At 35.4% G+C, this 12454-nt stretch overlaps 1 protein-coding gene across 2 annotated transcripts in view; it reads right to left on the bottom strand.

The window, feature by feature from the left end:
- Nucleotides 1-12454, bottom strand: part of ANKS1B (ankyrin repeat and sterile alpha motif domain containing 1B) — a 1093013-nt gene that overhangs the window by 903602 nt on the left and 176957 nt on the right. For both annotated transcript variants that reach the window (XM_029953701.1, XM_029953700.1), the window contains exons 3-4: nt 11665-11821; nt 5157-5453 (exon numbers count right to left, since the gene is read on the bottom strand). In XM_029953701.1, the coding sequence (XP_029809561.1) occupies nt 5157-5453; nt 11665-11821 (454 nt within the window). The remainder of the gene's footprint in view (nt 1-5156; nt 5454-11664; nt 11822-12454) is intronic.

The raw sequence follows: 12454 nt of genomic DNA, 5'->3' as shown, positions 1-12454 counted from the left end.
AAAATGTGCCTAGTTGGTTTGGTTTACTTAGGCTATATCCTAGCTAATCCCAGGAGAAAGGGAATATGTACATTGGGCTTACTTAGGCTATGGCCTGTGTAGTCCCAGGAGAAAGGAAATATATACATAGAGCAGACAAGCTAACTTACAGCCTGTAAATGGAAAAAAAAAAAAAATGTCATTGCTTACTATTATATGCTACAGAGATTTCTGTGTTTATTGTACAGAAGTAATAAACAGGACAGAGAGGTGTGATTTTACAAAAGAGGACAGAAAACAGAAAGGTTTAATCTTAAGCAACTCCTATGTATAACAGGTTTTGAGGCCTGGCAGATTTATCTAGCCGCAAGGTTAAATGGAAGTCATTCAAGGTCTTAGACTCTATCTCAAGTGAGACCAAGGAGGAGCAAAGAAACAAGAGAGAATGGTGGCTCAGATGTCAAAAGAAAAAAGCCTTTCAAAGAGGAGGGAGATCTACTTTGTCAATGCCAATGATAAATCAAGTAAAATGACGACAAAGAATTGGCTGTTGGATCTAACAATATGACACTCATTAGTCACCTTCACCAAAAGGAAAAACAAAGACTTAATAGAGATGGAATAGCTTCAAGAGAGAATGGGGGAAAGAAATTTGATACAATGAGTAAAATCAACTCTTTCTAAATATGTTGTTATGAAGGGGATCAGAACAAGGGGATAAGAGTGAGAAGGAAATGTGGGTTCAAGAAAGGTTGTTTTTTTAAGATGTGTCCCTATGAGGATGATGAAGTTGGGAGGAAGGGAATGTATAATATCTTGAGGGGAGGATCCAGTGCACAAGTAGAAGACTCGGCCTTAGGGATAAACCTAAAAAGTTCATTTAAAGCACCAGGAAGGAAGGCAGATACACAGCCACTGGCAAATGTAGTGGTTGAAATACGTAAAAGCTTCTATTTTCTCAGTGAAGTAAAGCAAACTCAGGGTCACAGAGAGATTAACAGGAAGGGGAGTTAAAGTTTTAAGGAAGAAAGGTGAAATTTTAAAAAATCATCTAGGGAAGAAGGAAAGTGAATGTATTACTAAATAATCTTTCCATTTAAAGGCACATATTTCTCCTGCCATTATAAGCACTTAGAGAACAAAAATGGTACCTTACTCGGTTTACATCTTAACAGTTCCTAGCATGGGAATTCGTATTCTTTACTATTAATTTTCTATAATTTTACTTTCATTTCCTTTAATATTAAAATAAAATCCAATTGGCTTAGTATTTTGATAGTCCTTAACTTTTTAAATTTTAATAAGAGAAACTGAAAAGCAATACAGATAAAGCACTAGCATAAAAGGATTCCATAGCCTTTAGAGTTACTACCTACTTACCTAATTCAGGTTTGAAATCCAGAGAAATAATTACTAATTTCAAGAAACTCTTGCCACTTAAAACCCATTTTCTTAATATCTTAATATGACAGATTCTCTTTATTAAAAAATCCTTAAGGACTAAAGGATTTATATATAAATATAATTTGAAATTCACCTAAGTAGGAAGTAAATTGTTTTTCTCACTAGTTCAAATATGTGTTATAATACAAAATTGCTCAGAGAGAAATGAAACAGAAACCGAAACTTCTACAGAAAACACTAACACAAATTGTGCATTTTAAAATATTTATAATTACAAGAAAAATACCAGATCTTCTAGAGCCATCTCTAAATTTTAAAGAATTATTCATAATGACTTGAATGTAATTAAAGTCTCAAAGTATATTGCTGTAATTTACCAAATGGGATTATTTTTAACACTGCAAACCTCCAACTGGTTAGCTAGAGCAATTTGATGAATATTAAAGTCATTCAAACAGTTTAAAGTTACTGTCTGGTATTCTTTACTCTCACTCAACAAATATCAATATCAAATTTGATATTTAAAAATTTGCCATGAATCTGATGGGCAAACTTGGTGACAATTAATTTGAATCACATAATAAAATTAAACACTGACCCAAAAAAAGGCAATAAAACAAACAGAAAACATGTTTTCTATGAGCAAAGTAATAATAACAAACAAAACATCAACTCAGACTCAATAAATGCTGAAAGATTCAACTCATTGAGATATATTTTGGAATATGCTGTCAGCTCTACTTGTAGAAAACCTTCAAGATGAAACCATAGAGTAAGTAAGCATCAGGTACCAGCCCTCATGCTTCTGAGTAAGTGTTCACAGTGATCTGAACATACTGTGACCTTTTCACCCGATATATGAGTAACAAATACAAATGCTATCTGGGCAAAATAAAAAATCTAAAGGAAAGAATCTGGCAATGAGGTAGAGAAAGGTTGGGACCTTGCAAGGTATATATGCCATCTATAAGCATTCAGATTCAATATTTTTCAAATTGTTTAATGTTTTTTACTTGTTTTTGAGAGACAGAGTGTGAGCAGGAGAGGGTCAGAGAGAGAGAGACACAGAATCTGAAGCAGCTAGCTGTCAGCACAGAGACTGACGCAGGGCTAGCTGTCAGCACAGAGCCTGACGTGGGGCTCGAACCCATGAACCATGAGATCATGACCTGAGCCAAAGCTGGACGCTTAACTGACTGAGCCACCCAGGGGCCCCTCAAATTCAATATTTTAAAATACTCTTTTGACCATATAATGCACTGTTGTAAGCTAAGTTAGATCTAAATTCAAAATCCTAAAGACCTTCAAGTCCTCTTCAAATTATCACTCTATCAATGTCTCTTCAAGTTCTCCATCTTATAATCTATATTTGCTTCACAGGTATCTCCTTAGCACTTTGCCCTACTATTTATTTTAGTATATCATGTATAGGAGTTATTCTTGCAAGTTTTTGTGTCCTCCATTAAGATTTGGGCAGAGCTTTTACTCATCTTGAATTCTCCAAAAGCACAAAATACAGTAAGTAGTATATTGCATAAGAAAAGGTGTACCATATCCATATATAAAACTGAATCCAGACTCTTTCTCTTCTGGCCATGTTATCTAGTACAAAGTATGAAAAGATCTTGGCCATGGACATGAAGTGTGCTACTAATCTCAGTCATAGTGAAGTCCTTGGTTATAAAGTCCTCTGAGCCACCAAGTTTAGAAGTATTCCAGAAGTGTTATGAAAGCAGTAATTCTAGATTAGAGAAATTCAACATAAAGAAAATAAACACCCAGCTTATCATTAAACATACTTCTGGAGAGTCACTTTGTGAGTCACCTACAACAGTAAATATGTAGCTCATTTCAATACTCCTTTGAGAGGAAAGTTGTTGCTTTTTTTAATATGAAGGCTAGAAAAATTCTTGTGCTGATTTTCAAGGCTGCTAAAGTAGAATAAATAAAAAATCAAAACATTTTATAAGGGTACCTGGGTGGCTCAGATGGTTAAGCCTCTGACTTAGGCTCAGGTCATGATCTCACAGTTGGTGAGATGGAGTCCCACATCGGGCTATCTAATGTCAGCATGGAGCCTCCCTCAGGTCCCCTGCCCCAACCCCGCCTCTCTGCCTCTACCCCTCTTCTCAAAAATAAATAAACACTTAAAAGAAGGTTTTATAAATATCTAAATAACTAAATAATACAGGCAAAGCTCTGAGTAGAAGTCTGTTTTAGGGTGCCAGCCTGAAATGTAGAATTGGAAGGCCTATGATTTTAAGACTTATGAAAAATGCCCTAAAGACAGAGACAAGATTCAACCTCTAAACAATTCCTAGGAAAAGTAACCCCAAAATTTTGAACACTAAATCCACATGGAATGTTACAAAACTGTTCTCTCTGGGTATTCACACCCCTTTTACAATTCACACCCTCTCATAATTGAAGGGTACAATCTGTTTTCCCAACCCTTGAATCTGGACTGCCTTTGTGAACTCGGGCAATCAAACACTGAAGAAAAGACAGTAAGTATGCTTGCTCCCAGCCTAGACATCAGGGGACCTTGTACAATCCTGTTCCCTCCCTCCTTCCTTCTCTCATGTGTACACATGCATGCGCTTAGAACCATATCACTGTCCTGTTCACGGTCATGAACAAGCCCAAGGTAGCCTGCTGGATCATGAAAGACACATGGCAGCCTCACCCCTTAACCCCAGGCAACATGCTATAGCAGAGCCACTCAACTGACTTATAACTGACCCCAGACATATGAGAGAATCCCGCCACAAGAGAACTGCCTACCAAGGCTCAGACTAAATCACCACCTACAGAATTATGAGCTAAATGAGTAGTTATTGTGTTAAGCCATTAAATTTCAGGGGAGTTTGTATACAGCAATAGCATACTAATACACAGGGGAGAAAGATAGAATCTGACAGGAACCAAAAGGGTCTCTGGAAGATAAAAATGCTGCCACTGAGTTGAGAGACAAAAACCAGGAATAAAATTTTAAAAAATAATTAAAAAAAAAAAAAGCTAACCTTGGAATGCGAGTTAAGTTGAAACAGATTATAAAAGTAGGTTGCTCTTTCCTTGTAGAGAAATAAAACCTATCTAAATGTTACCCATGCTTCAAAGCTCAGATCACAACTCTCCAATAAAATTCTTTCTGATTGCCCTTAGGCAGAGTGATCTTCGCTTCATTAATTATGTACAGACAGTACACTACTGAGGCCTAAACTTTAATCAGTAAATATAAATTCATATTCTAGGTTTATCAGGTATGTGTCCTTAGGCAAGTTTCTTAAGTCTTTGAATCTGATTCCTCAGCTATTAACTGGAACTTAATAGTTCTCAATCCCACAGGGGAGCTATGAAAAAGGGATTCTAAATGTGTCAACATATTAAACACAAAGTACACACTCAAAAATGTTAAGCTGAATTTTAATTGATTCATTCATTGATTCACTCAACTTTGGATTCCTATGTCAGGCTATGTGCTAGACACCAGGAGAAAGGGAACAATTACTAATGATATCACACACAACTGCCTTCTAGGAATAATTTAATTCTAGCCCTAAAATTAGAATGAGGTTAGAAATTAAGCCTTATATCTCTTCATATTTCCCAACAGTATGTGGCACAGTGTCCTGAATGTAGTAGTTATGAAAATATTTCTGGACAACTTAATTAAAAAATGATAAGATTCCTACATATAACTTTTAACATCTGCATCTCAAAGCCAAGCAAGAGCATCATCACTTTTGAAGCATCGCTAAAAGAAGACTCACTTGACAGCTCACATCCATTCCTGCTTCCAAGAGCACCTGAACAACTGCTTTGTGACCATTGCGAGCAGCAAGGTGTAGAGGCGTGTGCTTTCTAGTGTTGCAGCTCATTAAGTTAGGGTGTGCACTGATGATCATTTTGACCACCCTAAGTCGTCCATAGAGTGCTGCCAGGTCCAAAGGTGTTTCTAGCTTACTGTTCCTGATGGTAGGATCAGTGAGCTCTTCTAGGAGAACAGCAACTACTTCAGAGTGTCCATACTGAGCTGCACAGTGTAGGGCAGTTTCATTTTCATTGTTCTGTTAAGACAAAGATATAAGATTAGGGTTTTCAGAAGTTTAATTTTTAAAATCTAAACAGTAATTGAAAACCAAAGATATATGAAAATGTAAGTTTCAGATTTATCTATTTTAATAAGTATGCCTAACAGAATATCTAACAAAAGTACCTATCATTTATTGCGTTAAAAAAATCACAATTTTAATCATTTCAAGAGGAAAAGTCAAATTTTTCCCTACATTATATATTCCAATTTCCAAGAGTGATAAATAATTTAGCCATGTTAGTCTAAGTGGCTCTGCTAGGGCCAGATCATCGGTGTTATCTGTGCTAGGCATCATACCCCCATGACATTTGTTAATGAGGGAGAGTAGTAAGGATTATAACACACTTTTAACAGACTGGCTTTTCAAAAGGCACTTGAGATGGTAAATTCTTGATAATGAAAGAGTTACAGAATGATTTTCCAAATTAAGATTCATTTTATTTTCCATGTAAGTACAAATCATTGCTTCTTTAGCAAAGAGAATAAAGACATACTGACCTTCAGATTAAACAGCATCATTTTGAAATATAATTATGGATTGAGAGACAGACTGAGACCCATTGCCAGACAATCTACAAGAAGTATCACGGTATTGCATATGCACCTAATAAGTGTTCCAATTGCAAATCAAGAAGATTTTCCTAGAAATTTAGCAAGATAAAAAGTATACCTGAGTAGATCTAGAGAGTATAAATGCTAAGTGAATTAAGACAGAGATAGACAAATACCATATGACTTCACTTATATGTGGAACTTAAGAAACAAATGAACAAAGGGAAAAAACAGAAGCAAACCAAAAAAATAGACTCTTAACTAAAGAGAACAAACAGATGGTTACCAGAGGGGAGTGGGGTACGCAGATGGGTGAAATTGATGAAGAGAATTAAGAGTACACTATTCTTGGGGCGCCTGGATGGCTCAGTGGGTTAAGTGTCCATCTCTTGGTTTTGGTTCAGGTCATGATTTTATGGTTTCATGGGTTTGAGCCCAGCATTGGGTTCTGTGCTGGCAGTGCAAAGCCTACTTGGGATTCTCTCTCTCCCTCTCTTTCTTCCCCTACCCCATTCATTCTCTCTGTCTCTCTCAAAAATAATAAACTTAAAAAAAATTTTTAGAGTGCTTATCTTGATGAGCACTGAGTAATATATGGAGTTACTGAATCATTATATTGTACACCTGAAATGAATATAACACAGTATATTAACTTCACTGGAATTAAATCAGTCATAAGGCAGATGCCATTTGGGCAGATGGTGTAGACAGATGGCATATGACTACGTCAGGAGGTAGAAGGGTTAGTTAGGAGAAATGTAAATGAGAAATTTTAGTAGCAAAAATGCAGTGATCCTGAATAAGGGTTCTAGAAAACGGCTGCCATCACGAGAGTGAGTCATCATCATAACTAACACGATGTACCTGGCACAGTTGCATTCCATAGATGTTTACTCATGTACAAGTTACATTTACGCTTACCTCACTATGAGATAGATACTAATATTATCATTATTGCCATTTTATATATGAGGAACTGAGGCACTGAATCGTTAAAAAATCAGCCTTCAACTATACAGCCTTTTAGTGTTGGGGCCAGGATCTGAATACAGGTAGCCTAGACACAAAGTCAGTGCTCTTAAAACCGTCTTCCACAATAGCAACTATTACTACTGCCACGGGCTGAATGTGTATATACATTGGTTCATTTCCCCTACACCACCAATCTGCCAAGTGTTGTTATACTGTCAAAGAAGAAAGGAAATTAGTGATCTGAAAGCAGAATTTCTATAGATTTTGCTGAAAAGAACACAGAGTTGTAATAGGAAAGAAATACTTAGATATCTGCTCTGACCATATGAATAGAAGAGTATGTAGAGTTCAAATCCAAACAAATCTTAAGGGCCCTGAACGTAACTCACACTTGCTCTGGCAGATGAATGCAGATAAGCTGAGAGTAAAGAGCTGAAAGCAGAGGGAGTATTTGAAAACTTACAGAGTGGTAAAAAAAATTTTTTTTAATAAGCATTATGAAAGGCTTCTTACTACTTCAACTTCCAAATAAAAGTATCAGAAGAGGGCATTTGAAGGCCAAACCCAGAGAAAAACAAAAACAAAAACCGACTCCCTGGAGGCAGTCACCAAAAAGTTAAGATCTGGAAAGATGGAGAACCCAGCTGGAGGTATTATTTCTCCCATCGTTTTGAAGATGGCCATTCCCGTTCTTAGTTCGAACGTATTGCTACGGTCTACTTCCTCATAGAGACTGACTAGATACAAGTCTACATTCCCTGATTTTCTTATCTGGCTAAGTTGTAGAAGCCTGGTAAGAAAACCAATCTTACTACTCTATACCATAAAAATATGATATATAAATATGCCTTCTGACCAAATCAAATTTGTCGTTGGTTGGAAAGAAATTCAATTTTCAAAACAGAGCACAAAAAAGGCAATTATGAAATAATCATTCCTCAAAAACCTCTCTACTTTTGCAGAGGCCTTAGTCTAGAAAATTACAAGCGCAAAATTGAAACTTTGTCTCTTAATACCAATTAGCATTGTTCAGACCTCAAAAAAAATTATTGCATTCATCCCAGACGTACTCAGGAGAAAATACTCACAGAGTTTATCCATAATCAATGCATACTTGGACTGTCACATGAAGAAGACCACAACTGTATTACCTTGATAAGAGGCATGATTGTATACTTGTGTCCATACTAACAACTGAACTAAAAGAATCTAATTTCAAATAAATAGACTATGAAGAAAAACTAATTAATAATTGCTAGTAGGTCTACAATTAACATTCTTGAACAGTTCTTAATTCCTACTCTTTTTTTTTTTAACAAATGGGTGTTCTCCTAAAAAACAGGACATTCTAGACAATGGGTGGCAGGAAAAAAAAACGGCTAACAAAAGCTATTTTCCAAAACATCTTGCTTTGGAAAGTAAAACCAATGAAAACTAACACTAGTTAGGTTTGAGTTTTGGTAAATGGTAAGAGAATATACTTCTTGTTTTTGCCTTAATGTTTAAATAAAGAAAAAAAGGAGGAAAAGAAGGTAAATTGGGAGAAGAGATGAATATCCAGAGATATATAAATTGCAAACATACATAACATCAGAAAAAAGGAAATGATAAATCAACTGACAAAAGATAGGAAGACTATATCAATTATAAAAACCATAATCAGGGCAAAGTCTACTTTGTTTTCAAAATTATGTTTCCCTAAACTGACGACTAATTCTACGGCAGTATAGGATGGTGACCTAGGTTGAAGTGCTAACCCACACTTATTAGCAACAGTAAACCACTCAATCTCTCTGAACCTATCTTATCTATAAAATTAGAGTATTATCCTCCCTATAAACCTTAGAGTATAGGAAAATGCTTTGTAAACTTTAAATATCAATATATAAGACAGAATTATTTTTAAAGAAAGCTGTATTAGAAACCAAAGACTACTTTCAGAAATCAGAATGAAGTCCTGACAATTACATAATCTACTATCAACATGGAGTCTTATTGGTTAAGAGTTTGAGCTTTGTCTCAGAAAAACCTGCTCTCAAATACTGACTGCATTTCTTGGGGCACTTGGGTGGCTCTGTCGGTTAAGCTCAACTTCGGCCCAGGACATGATCTCACAGCTCTGTGAGTTTGAGTCCAGCCTCAGGTTCTGCACTGACAGCTCAGAGCCTGGAGCCTCTACAGATTCTGTGTCTCCATCTCTCTCTGCCCTTCCCCTGCTCATGCTCTTTATCTCTCACAAATAAATAAACATTTAAAAAATTATTTTAAAAAAAGTAATACTGAATGCATTTCTTAGCAGCTGTGATATCATGGGCAAGTTATTTAACCTCTCTAAGGTAACTTCCCATATGTAACATAAGAATAATAGTTAATCCCTACTTCATCAGGCTACAGCAGAGCTTAGTAAGATAACATAGATGAAGTACTTCGCACATCACGTGGCATATAGCAAACACTCCATAAGCAACAGGATTTATGACGGCAATACCAATGTGCTATTGTGGAGGGCTCTGGAATTAGAGTCCAAGTTTGACTTTTAGTCATTCAGTAATGGGTGGCCTTAGATGAGTTTTGTAGCTTTACTGAGCCTGATTTCACACCTATAAAATGGGAGTGATAATATCAATTCAGAGGTTGTGAGAATTAACTAAATAACATATTATAGGTGAAAGTGCTTAGCACATGGTACCTGGCTATCTTATGTCTCAACATATGTTAATTATCATTTTCATTCTTTCCCTCTATTGCTTAAATACAAAAGGTTTATAAGTAACTAGTATACTTCTGTCCTATTCAGAGAAGGGAAAATAAATAAAGCTAAAATGAAAAGTTGCTAATGAAAATAAAATTCCCACATCAGAAACATTTAGAGAAATGACACTGAATGATAGAAATAGGCCAGTGGCAAAGAAGTGCCATATATATAAAAAACAAACAAATTTTAAAAGCATGGTATTAAAAATCAAAAGAAATTTTCAACTTGTTTCCAGTAGAAACCACAAGGCAAAACAACTTTCAAATATATATTAATTCTAACTGGTTTTATTTTCATGTCATTTAAAAAATATTTTGCTTGCAAAAACTAACACCCTCTCTTTTACCCTTGGATTGTTCTTCCATCTTACTATTTCAGGTTCACTTTGGGGCATTCAGACAGTTTTAAGAATAACCACCAGATGGCTCATCCCACAAATGATCTTTTCACTTTTGATTTTCTGACAAACGTAGCAGCATTCCCCAAAATTTCCCTTTAGCATGATATGCTGATAAAGATAGACATAGTTCTCATTTTTTAAATATTGAATTTTTGAGAGTATTTGCATAAGAAAAAATTCTGCATCCATAACCTGTAAACATAGAAATTTTGTGATAAATCTTAATAACACACTTTTCCAATTAATAAAACATTTTTTCTACTTACAGGAACTTTCTACAACTGCATTTTTCTGCAGAAAAAAATGTATTTTTCTTCCCTTCAGTGTTTATATCCAGAGCTACAGTCACTTTTCATTTTTTAACCTGAATTTCAGTTAAAAGCCTGCAAAGTCTGTATGCATTTGAGCAGCATGCTAATTGCACTTTATTAGATGTGCTTGCCCTAGAGTAACCTACTTGCATTGATATTGGACAACTGCCAACCTGCAGCCTAATGCCATGGTTGTAATTCAATTGTTGGACTGCATGCTGGTTTTCAAATATAGTTTTACAAAGTGGGAACAGTAGGGGGCATGCAGAGCTCAAGATGTTTGTTATCATACTATATTAGGGGACCATATTTTACTTTCTGGAATCTGTGGGTCTTATTTATTTAGAACAGTGAGAACAGTATTCCTTTTTAATATGTCAGTTATGTGTAATACGGATATTATGCACTTGCAAATATTTTTACTTTATCTGTCAATATATTGCTGCTGTGTTTTAGTCAATTCACTCTGGGCATACACAAAAGAAATTTTTAACTTAAAAATATATACAGCTGTGACTAGCAACTGTATATACTGAATTTTGATACATAAAATTGTATTTGCTGTGAAAGTGCTACATAAATGGAAGGCATTATGCAATGAATCCATCATCATTGTTTTAGCATTTAAAATTTTATTAAGGAAAGCTCCAATTTGAGGTGTCTGGGTGGCTCAGCTGGTTAAGTATCTGACTCCAGATTTCGGCTCAGGTGATGATCTCACTCTCATGAGATGGAGCCCCCTTTTGGACTCCATGCTGGGCGTAGAGCCTAAGATTCTCTCCCTTCCTCTCCCTCTGCCCCTCCCCTGACGGTACACACACTCTTTTTCTCAAAAAAAAGAAAAGAAAGAAAGAAAGAAAAGAAAAGAAAAGCTCTAATTCATATTACAAATGTGAATTCTGTTCTATCTTTTTTAAAAACTACAAAATGGATGCTTAGATAAGGCAATCAAAAATGTAACAATTATTTCCTTTATGTGGGATTTTCTTGTTAACAAGTATCTTTATAAATGACCAAATTAGTGCCTATGGAAATAATATAAGTACAAAGGAACTTTACAATTTCTCCTTTAGGAAATTTAGCAGCGAAAAGGTCTTTGGCAGAGTAAAGACAAAAATTATCAATTCTTCATTGTTACCTTACTTTGAGAAACTCTAAAAAAACTATAACATGAGCAAACATTTGACAAGTGCACCTGTTCATTGACTCTAGAATGTGATGGTCCATGATGAATAAGAATCTTCACAATTTCTACATCTCCTTTCCAGGCAGCCAGGTGAATGGGAAAATAACCTTTGTTGTCTGCTACATTTGTTGATGCCTCATACTGAAGGAGTTTGAGAACTATGTCCCTAGAAGGGAAAAAGAAAAAAAGAAAAAAAAAAAAGGAAAAAAATGCTAACCACACAGATTTCTTTAAACAGATAACGATGAAAGTATACCAGTTGCTGGTTGGCAACTGAGAGCAAAAGACACAAAATTGGGTTTAAGGGTTAGCCTATTCAACATGTGGCTCTTTTACTTACCTGGAAAACCACCATCACCAAACATACACAAACAGAGCACTGACTAACCAATGAAAGTACTTACTAGAATTCATTTGGGCAAAATTATCTAATTTCATAACTGAATAAGTAAAACATTTTTTAAATACCTCTTCCTATTTTTTAAAGGAGTTTTTCCAAAATAGTCCATACCTGAGAGTTAGTATGAAGGAATAGCTGAGGATAAGCAAACTCCTTATTTACAAAAAAATAAAAAATAAAAAAATTCATACTACCAAGAGACATTTAGACAATTTAGAATTTATACATCACTACTACAGAGAGTGGGAATAATGAATTGAAGATGCATATAAAAGAGAAAGCAGACAGCACAGCAAAAAAGGGAGGAAAAATTTAATAAATGTTCAGCCATGGCACACAATGTATTATGAATATGTGTTACCCATACTTCTGCATTCCTTCATTTCTTCCTTCCAAGCT

Source organism: Suricata suricatta, chromosome 10, assembly GCF_006229205.1.
Source record: "Suricata suricatta isolate VVHF042 chromosome 10, meerkat_22Aug2017_6uvM2_HiC, whole genome shotgun sequence".
Lineage (NCBI taxonomy): Eukaryota > Metazoa > Chordata > Mammalia > Carnivora > Herpestidae > Suricata > Suricata suricatta.
Note: the sequence above shows the minus strand (reverse complement) of the source record. Positions and strands in the feature narration are given on the sequence as shown.